The 24,182-nt window shown below is 40.3% G+C and overlaps 1 protein-coding gene across 1 annotated transcript in view; it reads left to right on the top strand.

Annotated features, from left to right (window-relative positions):
* mapk8ip1b (mitogen-activated protein kinase 8 interacting protein 1b) overlaps positions 1 to 23,947 on the top strand; it is a 55,890-nt gene extending 31,943 nt beyond the window's left edge. The window contains exons 3-12 of the mRNA XM_030722466.1: positions 5,110 to 5,367; positions 10,604 to 10,685; positions 12,270 to 13,400; positions 15,524 to 15,599; positions 16,577 to 16,749; positions 17,251 to 17,354; positions 17,736 to 17,852; positions 19,469 to 19,539; positions 19,748 to 19,846; positions 21,263 to 23,947. Of these exons, the coding sequence (XP_030578326.1) occupies positions 5,110 to 5,367; positions 10,604 to 10,685; positions 12,270 to 13,400; positions 15,524 to 15,599; positions 16,577 to 16,749; positions 17,251 to 17,354; positions 17,736 to 17,852; positions 19,469 to 19,539; positions 19,748 to 19,846; positions 21,263 to 21,335 (2,184 nt within the window). The 3' untranslated portion in view covers positions 21,336 to 23,947. The remainder of the gene's footprint in view (positions 1 to 5,109; positions 5,368 to 10,603; positions 10,686 to 12,269; positions 13,401 to 15,523; positions 15,600 to 16,576; positions 16,750 to 17,250; positions 17,355 to 17,735; positions 17,853 to 19,468; positions 19,540 to 19,747; positions 19,847 to 21,262) is intronic.
* The last annotated feature ends 235 nt before the right edge of the window (positions 23,948 to 24,182 follow it).

Here is a 24,182-nt window from a genome sequence, read left to right as displayed (position 1 = left end):
GTTTTTCTGTTTGTTTGTTTTTTTTGTACAGCAGCCAGAACACGGTGTTATATACACCATAATGTTAACTTCTAACTCTGCTCAGCCTCGTGCATCCTCTTAGACCGCTGGGTGGTACACTTGACTCTAACCCCGTGGTGAACCACTACACTAATCAGTTTATTGTATTTGAAAGAATTCAGTCTTATTGTTTGCTTGTTTTTGGGAACTGACAGAACATTTGAACCCCAAATACTTGATGAAGTCATACTTAAAGAGCAGATTACATCACAGATTTTCAGATATCGTATGGAATAAAATTTACATGCTTAATGTAACATCTGAAAATATTTTTTCTTCACTTTAGAGAAAAAAAGATATTGGAAAAAGTTGGATAAAAAGTATGAGATCATGAACTTAATTAAAGGGTCTCGTGGGCCTTCATGTATTATCCAATGATATTTGTCATTCACTATATAAAATAAAATGTGCCCATAAATTTTTTTTAAAGTGAATTTTTATAACAAATTGAGCCTGTATTAATAAATATCAGTAAAATAGATTATCTTAATTCAGAAGGGCAGAAGAGGGTGCTATACAGAAGAAGGGAGTGAGTTGAGGGTTGGAAGCAATAGGAAAAAAATGAAGCAATGAGAGAGGGAGGAGGGTGAGGAAGAGCGAGAGTGGATCTAGCAAAACACCAGTGAAGAAGCAGACCCATTTCCATGGCAACAGTGTTTCTCTCACCTACTGCACATGTCAAAGCTGAAAATACATGTAGTGTTGGCACTTATAGACACACACACACACACACACACACACACACACACACACACACACACACACACACTGCCCCCATGGATACTGCTCACGTCATCACATCCACACATGGTAACAGCGGAAAGGAAGCTGCTTCATCAACACAAACGGAAATGAGAGAAGCCCCTTTGGCTCTGCTGCGGTTAATAAACAAGAACCTATATGACAGTAGGTGCTCTGATATTCTGCCCGGTGCTCACATTTATGGATTTACATTGATGCCAGCACACTGTTGACAAGGACAGGTCTCCTGGTTTGTGTGAATACATTTGAAGCTGAAATAATGGATTTTTTTTTTTTATCCTGATAACACCACAAAGGCACATTAACCCTTAAAACATGTTTATGGAATGATTGTAAACAACAGTGATATCTATGAAACAGTAATATATTACATTATTTTTAGTGGGTTTTTCATTACGAGTGTCCCTTTTGTAGTTTACACAAAGTCACATCATTCAACAGTAACTAGTGGACAGCACAGCTTAAGAAGTCCTTCCATATGTTGTGCTTTCTGAAACGTCTGATAGGAAATCAGCATTCAGCCTGTAAGAGCAGAGTTAAGCCAAACCTTTGCATTTGGCAGACACATTCAGGTCCGTTCAAAGTTTGTATGACTCAGATTTTCTATTTTTATATTTTGCCTTGTTGTTTATATCGATGGCATTGGTTTGCAGCTGACCAATAGGTCTGGGGTGATTTGCCATTTTCAGCCCTGTCTTGTGCTTCTCCTGCTACGGCTGCTCTGATTGGAAGAAAGATGAGCATCACAGCATCATCAAGGCAGCATCATTTCCTTAGTCACTGAGCCTGTTGTCTCCTAGCAACAGGGGGCAGGGCTCTCCAGGGTCCAGTAATAATTTGTGGTCATAAACATGAGGAGAGGACTTGCAGGCTGCATTAAGAGGTATTGATTTGTAGCAGATGAAAAGGTGAACCGAAGGAGAGTGGGGAAAGACAAAAGAAGAGAAATACTGGCACAGACAGACACTGATATGGCGTAACTGAGCTAAAACACAGAAACTCAAAGCTCATCACCTGAGATCACTTATAGGTGTTTGCAGAATGTAAAATGGTTGGTTGGATGTGTCGTGTAAATTAAAGATGGATAACTGGATTGTGTAAGGAATAGATAGATGGATAGATGATGGCACAAAGACTGTATAAAAAAGATGGATATAGTGACTGTGACATCACCAGCTGGCAAGCAAATAAAGTAAATGGTGGATCTGCCTGAGAAAATGAGAGCACTGAACCTTTGCAGGGGTGGGTAACTGGAGCTGTTGTGGAAGGCTGCACCAATAAGCAGAGCTCAGTTCTGCTCAATATTCATTTTATCTCTTTATATTGGCGTGGCCCTCCACAATAGTCCCAGTTTGTCATGTGGCCCCTTGCAAAGTTGATTTCCCACCACCGTTATACAGTATGTTCAAAAAGAATCATTTTTTTAAAATGTTCACATGTTGGTGTCAGTCCTTTCTTGTAGAAGCTTTGACTGTAATCATGGCGCAATATGTACTGGGCAGTAAACAAAAAGAGATAATGCAAATATCACTCTGTAAAGAGTATGAACGCTATGGACAGTTCCTTTCTGTACCCTGACAATCATTGTGTTTGGCTCATGTCTGTATTTTTTAAAAAGCTTTCATCATTGCTTTTGTTCTGTTTTATATTCAAAACTGACATTACTGACACCACTAAGTGGCATTTCACTGATGAATATCATAGCCTGTGATGTATTTTGGTGTGTGTGGCAACAAATACTAAAAGATCACGTGATAGTTGTGGACAAAGGCATCATTTCAAAGCCACTTTCATTTTTGCAATATTATTCTGTAGCCCCTTAACTCGCCACATCAGGTCCGCGCAACATTCGTAGTTTGTTTTATATGGCAAGCTAGACCCTCCCATTTTGATTGACACCTCTTTGCTTCTTGGGAGTGAGAGACCTCTGGATATCTGGGATGAGTGTTTCACTGCATACAAATATGCCTGAAGGCAACGCTTAACCAATATAAATGAATTAACCTCCACTCCATTCATCTACTGTGAGTTACCTTACTGTTGGCAGCAAATAAAGCAGAGATAAAATGAGTGCTGTCCATTAAAACAAAGGTTTAAATGTATGTGATTGGTTATAAATCATTTGTGGAACTTCATTTCTTGCCAGACAGTGGGCTACTAAGATGTGGGCTGTGTTTATTATGGCAGCTGAGTGTTAACACAAGTGTTTCCTCTACCACTGCCTTGAGGGGGAATCCCCAGTCAGCCTAGAGGCTCAGGAGGTAGAGCAGGTCATCTACTAATCAATCAGCTGGTGGTTCAATCCCTGCCTCCTCCAGTCTCCGTGTCAAAGTATGCTTGGGCAAGATACTGAATCCTGAATTGCTCTTCAGGCATTCACTGTGACTGTGTGTGTGAATGTTAGATAGACAGCATTTAGATGTAAAAAGTGCTTGTATGAATTTCGTGTGTGACGAGACACGCTGTCTAAAGCGCTTTGAGTGCTCATGTAAAGTAGAAAAGTGCTATATAAGAACCAGCCCATTTACTATACTGTTAACTTTCATCAGGCCGAAACAAAAGTTAAAGAAGAATATAATTTGGAGCCAAACTTAAATGCAAAAAAAGGATATAATTATATTTTATAGACAAGACAAGACAAACAAAAAGAAATGTGTAGCAAAACAACTATGTTACTCAGTATCACAGCTTATTAATATGCCAATACTGCTATAATAATTAGGTTTAATTCGTTCAGTTTAGAGCAGTCATACAGAGTTTTGGCTTATGGCTCTCAAATTGTAATAACTAAACAGATTGTTTTAGGTTTATTGACTTAAAGTGCCTCTAAACTAGTTTATTTTTTAACAACTTAATTTTTTTTATTTCTGTTTGTGTTGTAGTGAGTATAAAGGTGACAGACCTCCAAGACATTGGAGTTGTTTGCATGCAACTTTTATTTGTGTTTGTTTTAAGTGTTCTTCTGTATGTGAAGCAAAGAGGGAGTTAAAGACTATAATAGGCTTAGCAATGACTTGCTGTGTGTGTGTGTGTGTGTGTGTGTGTGTGTGTGTGTGTGTGTGTGTGTGTGTGTGTGTGTGTGTGTGTGTGTGTGTGTGTGTCTGTGTGTGTAGCTTCAGGGGTGTTGATGATAAGTGAAGCAGACTGAACTGTCCCAGTGCCCTCTGACTTACTGTCTCTCAAATGAAGTGCTTGTGTGGTACTTGCTTTGAATTTGGCAGCAATGTCAAAGTAAGTCAAAGTGGATCTCATCACAAAATTAAAACAGCTTGCCCTGATTTATTTTTTGCACACAGTGTCATGTCATTACGCACTATGGTATTTAGTTAAATGAATGTGGATCACTACCATTAGAGTAAATTAAATGTAAAGGTGTGTCTAATTTTCCGGCTCTCTGAGTCATTAGTTTTTCAGATGTTTTGTCACCAAAGCTGTGGACAAACTGAAGTTTCGATCTGATTGCAGTGCTGCATGAAAGGGTCAAAGTTATTGCAATTGATTCTTTTAGGAGTGTAATCAAAACTTTATACCAGTTTTGATTAGGTTTGTTTTTATGAACATTTTCATGGTGGCCCCTCCCCCCACGATTTACTGTGGTGAACTTTTTGTTTTAATTTAGCTGTGTGTGTGTGTGTGTGTGTGTGTGTGTGTGTGTGTGCGTGTGTGTGTGTGTGTGTGTGTGTGCGTGTGTGAGAGAGAGAGAGAGAGAGAGAGAGACTCTTTGCCTGTTTGTAACTGGATATATGTGAAGCTGACAAGCCGGTAACCAGTCAGGGGCGAGAAAACTGGAAATCAGCTGATTCCAGTGCATCTCTAACCTTAGTCTGATTCCTTGTCAAATAAAAAATCTTCTTATTGACATGTCAGTGATTACTGATTAGGGAAAAATGACAACCTCCTCTAGGACCAATATTGTTAACTTAAAAATAAAGTGTGAAATGTAATCACAACTGATTTTAATTACCTGGCTGGGTAAGAACCCAGACCAAATAAAATTCCTCAAAAGACTGAGACTAAAATGAGAATGAGCAGAGCAGAGGGAGCCTTTACCTGCATTAATGAGGTGAGAATAAATACTGTCATGTACAGAAGCTTGATGCTAGAAATAGTCGGTCTCAGCTTTAGACGGCCCAGTGCTGGCAGCAAGTGTGTTGTTGCTGAAGACAGAGTGGCTTCTAATTGGCCAGCTCAATCTCCTCATTCCATCCACATACTCTCTCTCTCTCAGTCTCGCTCTCTCCCTCTTCCCTGTCTTGACTGATGTCGTGCTTATTCCAATCCCTGCAGGGCCGTGTGAGGCGAGGAACCAATAGCATGTCGGGGAAGGCGGAGCTAGGAGCAGTCGGCCAGCTTCAGGCAGAGATGCTGCATTTGGACCTCATCGATGGTGCTGACGGTTACCGCGGTGACAAAGAGTCCTCGAAGGCGCCTGCAATTTCAACTCCTCCAGTTACCAAGGACCCCGCAGCACCTGTTACCATGGATACTTATCGGCCCAAGAGACCCACGACCCTTAACCTCTTCCCAATTGTGCCACGCACACAGGTATAGCCTGAATTAACCTTACACTCACAGACACACATGCACTCACGCATCCACACAGTTTCTGGCAGATGGACAAATATTGATCAGTAAGCGGACGGACTGCAGAAATGTTTCAGTATTTTTCTTTCTTTTTTTAATCTGCCGATATCGGATCCTCCTCACCCACAATTGTTGAGTTTGAAAATGGAAATATAACTCGATAACCTGCCTGACTTCCCCACTGGATTCACTACAATCGTTTCTCTCACAGAATTTGTTTTCTGGACTGAACAATGGCCTCAAGTGTCATGACACAGAGATTTTTTTTTTTGCCTCGGTGCCCGTCTCTGTTTGTGCTTCAATGGCGCTTGAGCTCGTGACCGTGTGTGTGTGTGTGTGTGTGTATGTGTGTGTGTGTGTGTGTGTGTCCGTCTATGTACATCAATATTTGTGAGAACCAAAACCAAAAGAAGGAGGACATTTTGTTTGAGGTACTTTTAGGCCTTAGCTTTGGGATAGGAGTTATAGAATGTACAGTATCAATAAGAAGTGTAGACGTATAAATGTGTATAAGCACGTTTGGGTTCACTGTGACAGTGAAGGTATGTTTAGAAAAGTGTATACGTATTATAGAACAGCATATATTACGTGTGTATTTTCTGATCTGATATTTCTTTCATTCATTAAAAAAAAATCTATAAATTACAAATTAAAGATTACAATCCGTTAATTTTGTGGAGTGACACTGTTACGGTTCGTTTCTGGGTAGGTTTAGAGTGGCGTGGTCAGGTTTATTAGGGAGAGATATTGTTTGTGATTTGGGTCAAAAGGTTATAGAGGCTTTGGTTGTCATGGTTACGGTGTGAAACTGGTTAGGTTTAGTTTGTGTTTGCAGTTTGTAAATTATTACTTACAGGCTTACTTGATGTTCAGGTTCTTGATTCATTCTTTGATTTCCTCCTTTTATATCTGTAATAATTATTAGGCCAGAACATTCATTGCTTATAATGTTGATCTTCCTGGCTTGAGGTCAGTGTCAAAGTTCATATAAAACACATCTGATGTGCACACATGAAAACCTTTAGCTAGCTCCAGGAGATGTTTAAACGCCACCTCAAGCTTCGGTGACATTTCCATAGGTCTGGGGAAGGCAGCAGATCATCACCCTCTTAAAACAATGGCCTAAGTCATTTTTTTTTTAGGTTTTTTCCTTAAGGAGAAGAAACTGAAATACCATTGAAAATATGATGGTTTAGAATAAATAAAACTTTTGTTAAAAAAAATGACCTTTATTTTAATCAGGTGATGATATAGTGGGTTTATCAGAACTCGTTAAGTGAAAGGAGCTTCCTACTGCTGCAGAGAATAACATTAATTAAACCAAACAACTGTTTTGGCCTGTGACCCAGACTATACAGTAAAATGGTCTAGAAGGCTTTGAAAGAGAGAGAGTCAGAATTCATGTTACGTGTTACATTACATTAATTCAAATAATACAAATATTAGTTGCCAAGACCTCTTAACTGGATTAATGTGAGAGAAAGAGGACACGTATGTAATTCAAGAAAACAAATTACATTATTTTATTCATGTGCTTCCACTGGACGCTTGCACATTTAGAAACATCCTCTTCGCTACACTGAAATGTATAAGTGCCTATATGGCATATACATCTCTTGAGTGAGTTTGTCCCTGTAGGGTGCAGGCAGTCAACATGATCAACCAAGCAGCTCTGTATTTGTCTGTGCTTTGTTCTTGAGGTGGAAGCGAAGCCTGCTCTGCTCACTGCTGTGCTTTGTTCCTGTGGGTTCTTTGAGCCGTCAAAATTGAAACGTATAAAGGAAATAATTGGTCTTTGTTGTTTTTCAACTTGGGAGATATTCCTGTCTGTCCTATCTCTTCATTTTTGCTTTATGCAGCAACTAGAAAAAAACAGTTTAAAAATGTGAAGGTTTCTTAAAAATGTCCTATACGTGGGAAGGAAGGGAAGACATGAAGCAGCAGGCTGCATCTTAACTAAATCTATAAATTCATTGGCAGTAATGAGTGACAAGTTTTTACCTGGATGCTAAAAGGCTTGTTGGTTCTTGTTGGTCAGAAAAGTGTTTTGTTCAGTTCATCAGGTATGATCAAGAAAATCAGTGCATTTTGTTTTAGTAAAATAAAATTCATAAAACTATGATATGCATTCACAAAATCTATGTCTAAAATACCATCAGTGGGCAGCACAGTGACAGGGTGGTTAGCACTGTTGCATCACAGCAAGAAGGTCCTGAGTTCAAATCCACCATCTGGCCGGGGCCTTTCTGTGTGGGGCTTGCATGTGGGCCTTTATGTGTGTTTTCTCTGGATACTTCGGCTTCCTCTACAGCCCCACAGTCCAAAGACATGCAGATGAGATTGAAAATTTCTGATGAAATGAATATTTCCAGTCATTCATTTGTTTTTCTCAGAGTGAGAACTGTTAGCAGAGAAGGAGATGTGTATTTCCAGGTCAGTGGGTCTGTGGAAATGCAAAACTATACAGGACATTTAGCTCTGCATCGTTTGGCAGCAAGTTCTGTGAACAAAAGCAATTCTGATCACTGATCAGGGTTAACACACTGAGGTTTATTTTTTTTTTCAAAGGCAGTATTTTTAAATCCTGTCATGTCCATAGGGATGTTTTGAGCCAGACAATTACAAGGCTGAATTTCATGAAGCATCAAACAGTCATTAAAGCCCTTTCTTTTTGTGCAGTGGTAAAATGAAGGAGATACAATTACTTTTCTTTAACCATTTTAAAATTATTAATCAGTTCTGATTCTGTTTGTCTTTAATTGTTAAACAAAATATTGGAAAAATGAAGCAAAGATCCACAGTATAAGCCATTTCCGCTACTGAGGGGAATGCTGCTTTAGAGATTGTTTGCACTGTTGCTTCATGACTGATGCGAATCAGTGGTCAGGAAGACAGATGTCCCTCCAGGAAAGGATTCCCAGCATTTTAATCTAACGCTAATCTGGCACGCTTCGTATGTTGAAGTGCATGTGTGTGTGTGTGTGTGTGTGGCAGTGTGAGTATCTGATTTGGAAGGTATACTTAGATACAGTCAAGATCAGTAACAGAAAAAAGTAGCAGATGTAAGGAAAAAGTATTTTAGACCGTTTCAAGCAAATCTGGTCTTCTCTCTATTTTGAATTAATTTCATGCAGAAAATCCAAATATGGTGGGACGAACAAGACGCAGCTGTTACATCTGGGTGTGATAGGCTGAGACAGCTGTCAATCAAATAACTTCACTTAATTAGCCAATATAATAACAATAATGATAATGAACTAAAAATAATCAACTGCTACGGTCTCAGATCACGCCTCATTGACAAGCTTATGTTCTGTTTTATCAGGTTCACGCAGATTTTAGTCACTGATTCGTTGATCTTCTTATAGCTGTTCTGAAGCTGACTCCTCAGATCGATGCGGTTGTTTCCCACCTGCTGATTCACTCTTTACCATGGCAACAGGCCTGTCTCCGCCTGGTACACGTAGATGGAAAGTGAGTCATGCGTGGTGGGTGGACAGAGGAGGAGGAAATGCTCTTATTTTGTGCATGTTGTCGTCACAGGAGTTTCCAGTTCTCCTTCCATCTGCTGAACTCTCCCTTTAACTCTGTTATCTAGAACTGGGTATTAAACCAAAGTCTTCTTCTGGAAGCATTTCAAATGTACAACTGAGGCACAAGATATGTCAAATACTGATAATGGTCAGATTCATAATCTTGTTTGACATTTTTTGAAATGTTTAAGTTCAGTTTCTTTTTGCTTTGTTTTTGGTCTCTGCCAGTTCCTTACAAAAACTGTCTGGCAGCTAAATTCAAATTTTCAATGAAAACTGCAGATTAGATGCTGTGAGTGCCGTACGATCCATTATCTCATTGGCCGTTATATTTGTTTTTATAAAAATGTAGACTGTAGATTTAGTTTAAAATGCACAAGCACATTAAGCTGTCGAGTCCTCCCTCCGAGTCCTAACAGCTTGTATGTGATGTATGAACCTATCAGCTGTTGTATGGACTCTGGTTTGCGATGCTTTTTGCAGTTGGCCTTCTGACTCAGACTCTTGTCCTGACGCTTAATTCACAATATTCAGGTTCTCTGACTGGACTGATATGATTTTAGTCACCTGGTGTGGCAGCTTGTCTTCTATGATTTTATTTAGCCTTTAATTACTCTGTATGTATCTGTATATACATATATATGTATATTTCTGTGTATGGTTTTTTGTTGTATTTCCTTTTTTCAATTACTATTTTTATTTATTTAGTTATCTATCAATGGTTTTGCTGATCTGTTGTCTTCACTGTTGTTTGTTTCTTGATAAATAATATATCAAAAATAAGGAAAAAAGTACTTCAGTTAGTATAAATGTATTGCGTAATCCACAAGTTTAGCTTGAAATACTTTTTGTTTGTTTGTTTCTGTGGTATGCTGACCACATGCAGCCCACTCACTAAGGTGCATCACTAAAGAGTGTTTCGCTGGGCTCTGGTGGTGTGACTGATGGTGGGTGTGGACTGGATGCTGAGTTGCACCTATTTGCACTCAGCAGTGGTGTCACCATGACCAACCACACCCTGTGGTATCTGTGTACATCACTGATATGTTGCTCTTTAAATGACAGTGTTTACTGGATTCACTCTGACAGTTCGGCTGCATTTCTTTTTCAGTGTTTATAAATGAAACTGATCTGTAGATGTTATAAAAATCTATATGAACAGACGTTCTTATAGATTTTTGTAAAAAAGGATATTTGTTTCTTTATTTGTTTTTAACTTCCACATTTAGAAAATGAAATAAGGAACGGAAATGTCAGATGTTTCATGGTTTCGATCAACAATTACCACAAAACAGCCTAAAGAGGCTGTCTGTGTGAGTGTGCATCCCAGTGGCGTCCGGTCCCTTTAAATGCACACCACGGAGCACGGACAAAAGAGTCCCTGCTCATTCAATAGAATAAAAGGTTCGTGTGTGTGTGTGTGTGTGTGTGTGTGTGTGTGTGTGTGTGTGTGTGTGTGTGTGTGTGTGTGTGTGTGTGTGTGTGTGTGTGTGAAGTGAGAGAGAAGAGGGAGAGAGAGGCACACACATAGAAGTTGTATACATTGTGTTAGGATCCAGAATTCAGTGAGCAAACCCAACTCTGTTCCTCTTTTCTGTTTTCCTCTCCATACTCTCCATCTGTTGTTCCTTCTCACCACTTCCTTCCTCTTCCTTCTTTTTCAGGACACATTAAACAACAACTCCCTTGGTAAGAAATACAGCTGGCAGGAAAAGGTTTCGGGCTCATCCTCGCCTCTTAAAACAGGTGAGCTTTTCTTTCCACGTGTTCACAACTCATGTTTCAGTTTAGATCTCTGAATTTTCTCATTTAGCTGATGATAACTGGGATGTGAAGGCCAGAATGCACTCTCTGATTTTGGTCATTGTAGTGCTGCTAACATAGTCAGTGTAGGCGTGTGTGATTTGCATTGAGTCTGACAGGCTGTGTGTCTCTGTGAGCCTTGGGGACAGTGCTCAGCCTTGGATTAGCTGCCGGGGCAAGTTAAGCTAGCTGAGGCTAAGCTATATTGTGTGTGTGTGTGTGTGTGTGTGTGTGTGTGTGTGTGTGTGTGTGTGTGTGTGTGTGTGTGTGTGTGTGTGTGTGTGTGTGTGTGTTAGCCAGCTGAGGCTTAAAGCTAGCTGGGGGCTGTCATAGCTCATTGCTGCAGTTCTTTCCAGAGCACCATGTGAGGTTAATTCACAGCCAACTCAACCTTTTTAAGGCAAACCTGAAGAACAAGCTTCCAAAATCAGGATAAATCAGTCTTTATCCTCTATTCAAGTCATGGTCACAGAGTTTAGAGCCTTCGCACATTGCTCTGAGATACTTATTCTATTGCTATCCTTATATTCCCATCAAATACATTGAAATATTGCCAAGTTTGACAGTGTTGTTTCTGGATAGTTTGGCTTTATTTCAATTGTATTGGATTTCATTAGATGTGACTGCTAGCACTATAGCCAATTTGCCATGTGATTTGTCAGACTCTAGGCAAATGCAATCTGTTTTGTTTGCCCTCTAATGGTTACAGTCTGAATCCATGGAGTAGAAGAAACCTGTGAGGGGAATTTTAAAATGTGGCATTTTAGGGAGTACTTATGTGGAAACAGGCCCTGTTCTGGAATGCCTCCGGTGCACACTTCCCACCATTTATTTTTATAGTTGAAATAAGACCCTATGCCTTCACATAGCCTTACAAGCACCATTTTACATTTGTTTTATGAGCCACCTGAGAAAATTCAGTTAAATTTGAATTGCAAATCATAATGATAATGTGCAGAAGCAGGGAGAGGCACAGACTTTTTTTTTTATCTTTTTAAATATGATGAAAAGATTGTTGTAAAATTTGCATGAAATGCTTCTTGTATTCACACCTTTAACATTTTGATAAAAAAAAAAAATACAGACACTGATTTAAATTAAGGAAAGAAAAGACTGACTCATCTTTTTACTGTCCTGAATTAGCCTCTCTGTTCTTTAAATGCCATTTAAAATGCTCAGAAACGATGTCTGCATTGCCTGCCAATGGATTATGACGTAACACATCAATCACCTTCTCCTGGCTGCGCTGAATTTGATGAGTAATAGGGATTTGGCTGTGTAATCCTGACATCCGTTACCTAACCATTTCTACTTTTCTCTCTTTCTGTTTGTGCTTTACTTGTGCTGCCTGTGCATTCGCTGCCATGTCTGTCTTCTCGCCTCTGTGCATATTTGTTTGTCCGTCATGTCTGCATTTCTGCATCATGTACATTTACTCTGTGTGTGTGTCTGGGGTTTGCTTGTGCTTGTGTGTCTGCATTTGCGTGGCTGTCTGCATGTTTTTGTTTGTATCCGCTCTTCCTCTAGGTGACCTCACCCCTCCACGTGAGCACAGCTGTCTAAGTGACGAGGACAAGGTGCATGGTGGGGGAGCGCAGACCAAAGACCGCGGGACCTCCACTGATGCCCCCTGCAGACACAGTCACACCTCGGGACACTCGCACGGCTCGGCTACAGGCGCTGGGACACGTTCCAAGATTCAGGAGAAGCCGCCTGCGCCACCACCACCACAGAACTATACACCAGCTCCTCTATACCCTTCAGGGAAGGCGGATGGCAGCGGGCACCACAGGGAGAGGATTAGATACCACACAGACATTCACATAGAGCCCACAGAGGAGATCTATCTGACTCCTGTGCAGCGCTCCGCTGATCCCCTGGAACCCACCAGCGTGCAGGACCGGCCTTTCCTCTCGCAGCAGACTGAGCAGGGCCGCATGTCCATTAGCTCTGACACAGAGGGTCCACCTCCTTATCAGCCCCTCCCAGACCGGACCAACCCCTCCATCTATGAGGAGGACGAGATCTACATCCCCCCACCTTCATATGCTTCCTGTGTAGAGTCTCTCATCACGCCACCTAGCATGGCTGTCTCAGCTCACCCCTCCCATGCACTGGACCTCAGCCTAAAGGGGTCAGGTACAGGGGCCGGGGCCATGCTGAGGGCTGGGTCATCAGTTGAATATGTTGATGCCACAGATGAAAGCTACTGTGGGGAGGATGAGGATGTGGACAGGATAATAATGGATGGAAAGATGAGAAAGGGAGGAGGAAAGGGAGACAGTGGCGGCAGCAGAACCTACCCACAGAGGACTTCCATGAGCTCAGAGGCCAGCGGCCTAACATATGACTCAGTTAAATACACTTTGGTGGTAGATGAGCACGCTCAGCTTGAGTTAGTCAGTCTCCGGCAGTGTTATCAAGGGTACAGCGATGACAGCGACTCGGCCACCGTCTATGACAACTGCGTCTCCTCTCCATACGAGTCAGCAATCGGAGAGGAGTATGAGGAAGAGGAAGAGGAGCATGACACTCGGATAGGAGGAGTGCGTAGAGAGGCCACAGCATGCCTCTCTGAAGATTCTACTCCAGAGGCGGACCTCCACTTCTCCAAGAAGTTCCTGAATGTCTTCATGAATGGCCGCTCTCGCTCCTCCAGTAAGTCCTTACAAACTCAATTCCAAACATAATTGTTGAGGATTGGCATCATTTTTGACTAGGAAGAAAATGTGCATCCAAATAGAGTATGAGTTTATCAAAGAAACTCCTTTGTTAGCAAATGTGGAAGTCTGAAAATGCTGCTGGCACTGCAGGTTCTTTTGTTTATTATTTATATTTCCCCTTTAATCCATTTACTAAATTCCTGAGACTTACGTTTTCATTTCGAGAATATAATTCTTCATCCCTTCAGTTTATGTTTGTAAATGCCAGTAAACATATCAGCACTGTGGGCTGCCACTCTGCTTAATTCCCTTTTAAATACACAATAACACCAGTCAGTGGTGTCTAAGTCTTGAAGCAGTGTGGCTGACGAAGCAAAGCCACAGGGATGCTCAGGATTGAGAATTTTGTTATCTACTGTCCTAACTGTAGAGTAATACAATACAAAGTAGCACTGGTATACAATATTTATGTAATTGAAGAGTAGTCGTTGTATTTCTTTGTATTTTTAAAGAAATGAGAATGAAAGCTGCAGTTTTTGCTGTTTTGTTGACTTCAGTGTTTTGACAGCAGCATGCTCAGAGACCCTGCTGGATATTTAAATGATTTAAATGTCTGATGAAAAGCCACTAAGCCACAAACAGCTTGCAGTTCCTTGGATTTCTCTCCGCTCTGTGTCTTCTCTTCTGAGAACGCGCACATCCAGAAACACGTTAATGAGGTGTTTGACGTTCTAGAGATGTTTTATGAAGTACTGATGATAAAGTAGAGTAGCAGCTCAAGTTGTGCTTGCTGCCTCACTGTGTTGATATGCAAGTATTTCTGAAGAGGACTCTGGAAGCTGCATCATGAAATAAAATGCGGCAAAAATAAAAACTGGCTTCTATATCATCAGCAATGCAACAGGAACGCTAACAATTTTGTCACTTCTGGCCCTCTGTTGCAGGTGAAGATAAAGAATGAACTACAGAAGCCCGGTAGATTAATTTCCAACCAATTTGTTTTGTTTTAAAACTTCCCCAGCCGAGTCAGGGGGCATCACTTCCTGTCCTATAATTTTGTGCCACTTCCATTCGTGATGCACTGATTATGAAAGTGTATGCCAACAACAATGTCGAAACTAAGACTATCAAACTCTGAGAGTTGATCAGATTCAGATGAAGTCTCCATCATACTGTCTTTGAGTATTTAGCGGGGACAAATTTGTTTTCATACAAAACAAAAAAAACCCTCAGTTTTCTTTGGTAATTGTCATGTTATTTAGTCACCATGTTGATATCAGCTGAAGCCAATGTTGGTCAGATATGTCGGTGTTTTGCAAATCTTCAAGATCTGTGCAATGTCTGTACAATCAGTGCTGTTTATATAATAGTCTTTAAGTCTCTTAGTTACTAGTTTTAAGATTTGGCAGAAGATTTTAGACTAATGTTATGATCAGAGAGTCTCCAAAATTAGAGATCTTATGTGGACCTTGAAGATCCCACGGTGGTTTCTCTGTCCAAGATGTGCTGCTTACACAGAGGATCTGTGATCTCCCAGTGAGAGAGTGCAGCGCTGCGGTGTGAGAGGAGAATCCTCTGTTTGAGGAGTACCAGACTTAGACTGAATTGTATCTTGGGAAAACAATAATACCAGAAATATTACCAGCCACACAATGACTCTCACCATGGTGTGTGCTATGGGCAGTAGTGGGGAGAAGAGGTAATTCATGTTACGGAGACGGAGAATAAGAGAAGTGTGTGTTTACAGTATTTGCTCTAATAGTCTAGGCTGCTCTCTTTGATGCCATCCATGTATTTTAGTCTCATTAGAAATGCTGCAGTAGTTTATCTGAGCAGTTCAGGACGCGGTCACAAAGGTCTCAGAGGAATATAGGTAGAAATGCACAATGCACATCTGCTTGATGCCTAATTACAGTATGATTCATGTCCTAAAGAATGCATGCACGCTGTAAAGTAAACTCAGTATCTCCTAATTGTGTTTTCTGTGGGCTGTTTTGGGCTTTTGTTACAATTTATAAGTCTGTGTCATTAATCTTTTTGCCAGCCTGGCACAAAGGCTGACATTCCATACTGTTTACTTCCACTCTCTTTTTTCCCCCTTTTATCTTTGTATTCAAGGTGCAGAATCCTTTGGTTTATATTCCTGTGTCATAAATGGTGAAGAGAAGGATCAGAGCCACAGAGCAGTTTATAGGTAAGGAAGAATTACACCACCATCATCACCATAATCCATGCTAACCAATATCCATGCTAAACCAAAGGAAATATGCAGGAAGTAGTATGTGCTATAAATTGTATCGATTAAGATGTTATGGAATTGTGAAAATAATAGCAATAAAATGGTGCAAAGTTGACCTAATGGCTTGTTACTGCAATAACAATCTTAGTTTAAAACATGTGGATGGATGTAATAACACTGTGGTAATACCATATGGCTCTTAATGCTTACAGATTTACATTTAAATAAAATGTGTTATTCATCTCGCACTCAGTTAGCACTGTAAAGTCTCTGATTTCTATCCAGGCTTTTATGTCTTCCATCAGGCAGAACAGACTGTGTAAACATAGACAGAGCACCTGAAATATTCATTAAATGCTTGGTGTTCATCTTTACTAATGAATTTTTCATACAAATGAGTAGTTCAGCAGCAGATTTCAGGTCATTTTTAAGTCAAACACTTTTTTGGGGGGGAATGAGCCTGATCTACAGGCATATAAACGGGGGGTGTGGCACAAAGATGTGTTAACATGTTATATTAGTACAAGTTTTCCGAGGTCCTGACCTGACCTGACATGGGTGACTTGCCAAAAGGCTAAATAAGTAAGTCAGGAGATTTTATAGCATGTTTAACACCAAACACTTTACAATAAAAATAAAAATAAATAAAAATAAAGGGGTTCTTAAAGCTCCCTCTATACACATTCACACTACTTCTGCAAAATAGCACAAAAAAAGCTGTGCTCCAACCACAGTTCCAGATATCAGCAGTTTTGAAAAGCTGGACAAAAAAAAAGTTCATCTTCATCTTAGATTTCAAAACACTCAAAGTGGATGCTCATCTGAGGCTGCTTGGGAGAAAATTCCAGTCTTAATGCAACAGCAGCAAAGGCAACATGTTTGTGATGCAGTCAAATGTGCAGTCAGCACATAAAAAGCAACTTTCTCAACAGGTTTGTCCCTCGCCACGAAGATGAGTTGGAGCTGGAGGTGGATGACCCATTGCTGGTGGAGGTTCAGGCAGAAGATTACTGGTATGAGGGCTACAACATGCGAACTGGTGCCCGTGGGATCTTCCCAGCCTACTACGCTATAGAGGTGACCAAGGACACGGAGAGCTACAAAGGTACTGACAGTGCAGGGATTTGGAGGAGGCTGACTGTGAATATGTTAGTAAAGGTGCTGAGATGGCTGCTGAAACTGAAAATCTTCAAAAGGCCAACTTTTTTTTTTTTTTTTTTTGGGGGGGGGGGGGGGGGGTTACATGTGATGAACATCAGAAATGTGGTGGTGATAAACACAGACCCAGATTTTCTAGATTCTGTACCTAAGGCATAGTTGTGTTTGTGGGTGGGAAGCCTTTGAGGGTTCTTGTATGGTGAATGCTCTGATACATGGGGTTAATGTGAACTCCAGAGAGTGTTTTATCCTACTTTGGAAACTTCTTTAAGCAGCTATAGCACTAACACATTGTTAGTCATTGGTACAGATCAACTACTTAATTTGTCTCCTTGAAGGAGCTGCTAAAAGCTGAATTTTAGCCTGAATAAAATGCCATAGGTAGTGATACGCTTCTTTCTTCTTTATTTGTAAACCATGTTGTGTTTGTCTGCTTTTCTCTGTGCAGTGAAGAGCAGTGAATGGATGGACAGATACCGCCTAAAGTTTCTGGGTTCAGTTCAAGTGCCCTACCACAAAGGAAATGATGTTTTGTGTGCAGCTATGCAGAAGGTAATGAGCTCATGTTGTGTACACGTGTTTGAATGTGTAAATCCTCTGATTACTATAGTAACGCAACATTAAGGATGATAAATGCCAAGTGTATGAATACTAGATAGTTGTAGTCACACATAGCTTTTACAGAAGGCTGTTACCTGTGGACAAATTAATTAGCTGATATTTTGTATATAAAAATGCAGAAAACGCTGTGCAGGATAAAAAGGAGTTGGACACACTGGATCACATCTAACATAAAGAATATCTGGATAACTACAAAAAAGTTTATTTTAGTATTACTTTAGTAATATAATTGATTATAGAATCAGGTCACAGGTCAAAGAACCTGTTCAAGAGTTTTGTAACATTTTTGAAATCGTTACATTTGTCCTACAGATTGCCACCAACCGAAGGATGACAGTCAAGTATAACCCGCCTTCCTCCTGCATCCTGGAGATCAGTGTGAAGGGCATCAAGCTTTCAGTTCAAGAGGACTATTATGCCTGTGACAGAGTAAGGCCTTTACTGACCCTTTGGATGTCTAATGTGAAATAATTACATGCAGCTTCATAGATTTTGGTTGAATCAAAGCTCATCATCATCTTTCTGAAAGTTGGAAAGGTTTTGATTACGTTGTTTGAATGATGAATTGTTTGGTTTGTTACAGCTTTTGTTTTAAACTAAAAAAAAAAAGATTTCTTACAAGTTAAAATATTTAATTTCTAAATAAAGAAGGCTTATTATTTTTAAAGATTATGGATTACAATCATAGTGGTTTGCTGTTTGTTTGTATTTTTTTGTTTGTTTTCTTTTGGGGGGGGGGGGGGTTGCTTTTTTGTTTCTTGTTTTGTATATATGCTCACTAGAAAAATTATTAAGTACACCTGGCTAATACGGGGTTTGACCCCCTTTCACCTTTAGAAATGCCCTAGTTCTTTGTGCCATAGATTCATCAGGGTGTTGGAAACGAGATTCTGGTCCATATCGAAATGATAGCGTCGTGAAGTTACTGCACATTTGTCAGGTGCACATCCATGATGCAAATCTCATTTCCACCATATCCCAGAGGTGCTCTATTGGATTGAGATCTTGTGACTCTGGAGGCCGTTTAAGTACAGTGAACTCATTGTCCTGTTCAAAAAAACATCAGAGATGATGTGAACTTTCTGTCTGGGTGCACTGTGGTCATGACCGTATGGACATGGTTGGCAATAATACTCAGGCTGTGACATTTGAACAGTTCTCAGCTGGTAATAAGGAGTCCAAAATGTGCCAAGAAAATATCACCCACACCACCACCTGACACTGCCACCCAAATATCACAGCTGAAACTTGTCCAATTTTGGTGAGCCTGTGTAAATCGTAGCCTGATTTCTGTTCTTATCTGGCAGGAGTTGCACCCAGTGTGGTGTTCTGCTGCTGTAGCCCATCTGCTTCAAGGGTCGACATGTTGTGTGTTCAGAGATGCTCTTTTGCATACTTTGGTTATAACCAGTGGTTATCTGAGGTACTGTTAAGTCCTGTCACCTCAAAGCCATCTGGCCATTCTTGCCATTTGGCATTTTTGTCCAGAGAACTGCTGCTCACTGGATATTTTCTCTTTTCTGACCATTTTCTGTAAACCCTAGAGATGGTTGTGTGGGAAAAATCCCACCAGATCAGCAGTTTCTGAAATATTCAGACCAGCCTGTCTGCCAGAAACAACCACGCCATGTTCAAAGTCATTTAAATGACCCGTATTCTAAGGCTTAGCTTAAACCTCGGTCGTCTTAACCATGTCTACATGCCTAAATATGGATAATTAGATATTTGTGTTAACAAGCAGTTAAACAGGTGTACCTAATAAAGAGGCTAGTGAGTGTATATTTAAAGAGAGGGAGAGGAGCTCATTATATCAGCACAGTGTCGAATGAACATTTGAGGCACATCTCCACCATGTGGCTGCCAACTGATACTGCACAGATGTGAGTCAGTGTCTGCCCACAGTAATTATTTCAGTGTTGAACAACTTTAACATTCTGTTGTAATTCTAATGTAAGTATGTTTAAGTTGCATAAATTTCAAATTGCTAGCTTTTATACAAGTTTTTTTTTGTTAATCTCAGATGTTTGTACTGCCTCTGTTGACAGAGTAACGAGTGTAGTCACTTCTTCCAGTTAAAGAACGTCTCCTTCTGTGGCTACCACCCAAAAAACAGCAAGTAAGTAACAACAGAGCTGCTGCTTTCAGTAAAGGTGTCGTGCATTTTGTACAATGCCAAAAAAAAAAAAAAACTGGAAAAAAAAGATTTTAGTACTCCGGCACTCTTCAGCAGAAACCAAAGTTGCAACAAATGAAATAATTGTTCCAGAAGGTGGTCTGGAAGTCTTCCTGCTGCAGTGAATGCCTTCTTTGAATCTTCCCTGCAGGTATTTTGGCTTCATTACGAAGCACCCGGCAGACCAGAGATTTGCCTGCCACGTGTTTGTGTCTGAAAACTCTACCAAACCTCTTGCAGAGTCAGTAGGGTGAGTTGGACTTTGTGTTGTTTGGGTTTTACATATTTTACATAGGGTTTTTCTCTGATGTATAAAAATTTAGTTTGTACTGAGAGGTACATACAGTACAAAGCAACTTCAGCACATTTATTTATTTTAATGCTGTTTTTTTCTCTGACATGGCAGCTGCCCGTTAGAGCTCTGAAACTTTAAACTTGATGCTGTTAAGCATTAATGGATACTGTCCCCTAGCCTTATAAAGGGGGCGATAAATGATCTAATCGTCTTATCTGCATTCTAGTAACTGCAGTTCCAGCAACTTAAAACAAACAGCAAATTAGAATCAAGTCTAAAATCATTTATACATTTTCTGTATCACCAACTGAACTCCAGTGACAATGTGATGCACAATTTGCATTGCTGGAACTTTACAGCTGGGCTTTATTTGCTACAGCTTAACAAGTTGCATATATACACAGACAGCATTTCCTCAGCAGAGAATTTATACAACATTGAATATGTGCAGTGTTGACTTTGTGATGTGATATTTTAAATGTTTATGTGGTACTTTCTATATGTTGACAATACACACCACACATGTAAGAATCATAGTTTCTAAGTTATATTAAGTCCTTTTGTCAATTTTTGACAGCTAAATCCTGAAGTTGACCTTGAACATCTTGGTGGATATAAGACAAAATGGGTTGTTAACATGACTCCACTCTACACCCTTATAACGAGGAGGTGATTCAGAAAAAATTATAAGAATTGTGCAATTTGGCATGGTCAGAGGTATGGACATAAGGTTTTCAAAAACCATGACATAATAGTGGAGGTGGGGAAAAAAATCCAATATGGCCACCATCAGAAAAAGAAAATAGCATATCTCAGCTCCTGTTGTTAGAAGAACCTTGTATGATACCACTTTTAGGGGGGGGGGGGGGGGGGGGGGGGGGGGGGTACATTTCTGAGGTCATTACTGAGTGGCCTCAACTTGTGTGCAGTGGGTTTTGAAAACGTTTTGTCCATAAATTTGTCACAATGTGCACAGAATCATGTTTTATCAGAATTCATTCAAAACTTTTTGAATGTTTACAGACAAAATGACACACACATACACACACACTACCAAAAACATAACCCCCTTGGCGGAGTAATAAATTAGAAAAATAAACAACTTAATACAAAACTATTATAAGTTTGGTCTCAGGCATGTCCGTCACCTTTCCGTGTCCCTGAAAACGTTTCCATTGCACTGTTTACAGTGTGCTTCCGAACCTGCTGACTGTTGTTTTTCAAGCTTCCAAACTGGATGAGATGTTTTTTTCGCAATTATTCATTTTCCCCATGAAATTGAATTTTAAAATAAAACAGAATTTCGATGTTATCAGTCAATTCGATAAACTGGGGTCAAGAAATGACTGCCATGTGTTTTTTCATTTTCAGGAAAGCCTTCCAGCTGTACTATAAAGAGTTTGTGGAGTTCTCGTGCCCTACAGAGGACATCTACCTGGAATAGACCTGCCTTTAACCACGACCCTGTAAAGTACACTGTATCATAACATAATGTTGCATGAAGGACAGAGATACATTAATTTGGGGAAAAAATAAAACATTAACCCATATGACAAACAAACAAGAAAAGAAGGTCCGAGTGTTGGAAGTGTGGTGAAAACTCTGGGCAGCAACCAGACACAAAGTTGGACAAAAAAAGGAGTGTCCTGAGAAATGAAAATATGCAAACGGGCAGCTGGTGAGACAATGGAAAGCACAACTTTGTAACTCTGCAGGTTTGGCGACACTGGTGAGCCTGTAGCAAAGATAGAAAGCTGATAAACAGACACTGTGGAATGCACCACTCTGTACGCTCGAGAGAAGAAGCAGCATTTGTGATGTGGAAGTGAACAAGCGAGTGACGGTTGTTTGCTATGTTTTGAAATACTGTATCCAGGTTGTGTCCATGAGGGAGGTGTGTATTTACTAAACTGAAAAATTATACTAAGCAAAATGAAAATCCATGTAGGAACAGTGAATTTTATCCTTATATCACACCTAATCTGAAGATATGTCCACATTAAAATGAATAAATAAATAATCCACCCCGAAGCAGTGTTGTAAAATCATCAGCTGCAGACTCAAGTGATGCGCTCTGCATTTTTGAGTTCTTTCTGCATTTTTTACGCTTGTCGTTAAAATCCAGGCACAGCTGTCGGTGCTGCGGGTTCAAAGTACAGCGCAAAGGCAAAAGAGCAGCACTGGTTTGTTCTGCCATTGATCCGTGTGGGCCAGGTAATAAAGGAAAGACTGCATATTTAAAGTTAACCGGGAAGTCTTTTAGCTGAATAAAAGTAAAAATGCCAAATATTAAGTGGTTTCAGCTTCATTTAACTCATATTCCCTCTTTCCACCAAGGTGAGCCAGGTGCTGGTTCTACTGGCAGTGTGGAGTTGGACCTCCAAAAAATTTGTTTTCCTTTTTCATGGGCCACTAGAGTCTCATTTGTCTCTCACATTGAACACTACTAGAAAACCAATAAGGGGATTTTCTTTTCAATATTGCCAGTTTGCACAGGTTTCCCATCCATACTGACACTTTTCTTTGGATTGGTCAAATTATACACCAGTTTTATGTTTTGTTTTGTTTTTTAATAATGGCAGTAACAAAACCTTACTTTGTCTTCTTGGTCACGGTAATCATTCCCAGCCCGTTTTTGTAAGTGTGCCGTAGTTGGAGAGCATCAAAGGGCTGCTTTGAATTTGGCTGCTGATTGGGTCTGTCTGCAAACAGGTCCTCAAACTGCCTCGGTGAAAAAGGCACAATAAAGAACTCCTTAATTGCACTGTGCATCATTTGTCCATGCTGAGAAACAGTGCAGGGGTGCACAAGTGTGGTCTTTCCTTTCATCGAGTTGTTGGTGCTGTAGTGCACAGCTGTACAGCTCTGTCCATGTGCCCAGTGACGCCTTAGTAATTCCTAGTCTAATGTCAGATATGCATTGCTTCTTTACCGTGTGTTCTAATTAGGTGTGAAATTAGTGATAAAGGACAAAAAAACATCTCAGTTAGGCTGTTTGCATCTCCTTCACATGATGTTTTAGAAACTTGCTCCTCATAGTTTCCACTTCCAGAATATTATGCGCTCTCAGAGTACTAGAGACAGTGATCCTTGGTGCAGCAGGTACAGGTGCTAATGAGGGAGCAAAAACCAAACGCTGGTGTCTTCAGATCTTCACTAGTAGTGCCTCTTTTTCATCAGATCATTGTAACCTTTTTCAGTCGACATTATCACAATATTTTACAGGATTGCCATTGAGTGTGTGTTGAGCTTAAGAGTTTGAATGCAAATTGATTGTAGGATTGCTTTGCTGTGATTTACACTTTATTCCACTGCAGATGCTGTACTGTACCTGTGCTGCTAATGTTCAGTTTCTCCTCTATCCATCCTTTTTCTACTTGTCCGTGGGTGGGGGCAGCAGTCTAAACAGAGATGCCCAGCGGTAGGCTAGCCTTGAAACGTAGTCTCTCCAGGCCATCCTCAAACAGTGAACTCAAACAGCACATTTCAGTGCAAAGTAGCAGCTCTATTTTTCACTCCAGTCAAATGACTGATCTCCTCACCCCATGTCTACAGTTGAGCTTAGACAGCCTTTGGAGTAAGCTCATTTCTAACACTCCTATCAGTGATCATCTTTCAGCTCATGGCCACAGATGATGATTGAACTGTAAATCAGCAGCTTTGTCTTCAAACTCAACTCTCTGTTGACCACAACAGGACGATCAGTGTTTCCGAAATAATTTCAAATTGTACAGAATGCATCTTTTAGCCTAAATAAGAAGTAAAACAAACAATAAGAATGGGCAAAAGACACTTTCTCAATATGCCTGTGATATCCATAGGAATGCATAACACTTAGGAAATTGTGAATTTTAAACTTGGAGATGGAGTTATGATCATTAGCTGGTGGCTAACATTTCCCAAGCCTTTGTAGCTGTAGACAATAAAACTGTGGACTTCAGAGTTGGGGCTTGATTGAGACCTTAGTCACAATATAAAGAAAAAAAAAAAGAAACTCTGACTTAAGTGCTATGAAAGCCTGTTAACACCCTGTTTCTGATTTTGTGAAACCTTAGAGAGAAAGAACACCAGGCTAACTAGCAAAGACACACAAAGCATAATTCCTGAGACTTGGTTTTGTAAAATGTGCCATAAGGATTAAGCAGCAATAACGATTTTGTGCTGTCAGCAGTTACATACCAATTGTTACAGCTTGACTTGAGACTGGAGTTATCCTGACCACCACAAACAAAAAGAACAGCTCTACTGAACTGTTTCTGCCCCCTCTGTACATAGTTACTCGGCAGAGATT

Source organism: Archocentrus centrarchus, chromosome 3 (assembly GCF_007364275.1).
Source record: "Archocentrus centrarchus isolate MPI-CPG fArcCen1 chromosome 3, fArcCen1, whole genome shotgun sequence".
Lineage (NCBI taxonomy): Eukaryota > Metazoa > Chordata > Actinopteri > Cichliformes > Cichlidae > Archocentrus > Archocentrus centrarchus.
Note: the sequence above shows the minus strand (reverse complement) of the source record. Positions and strands in the feature narration are given on the sequence as shown.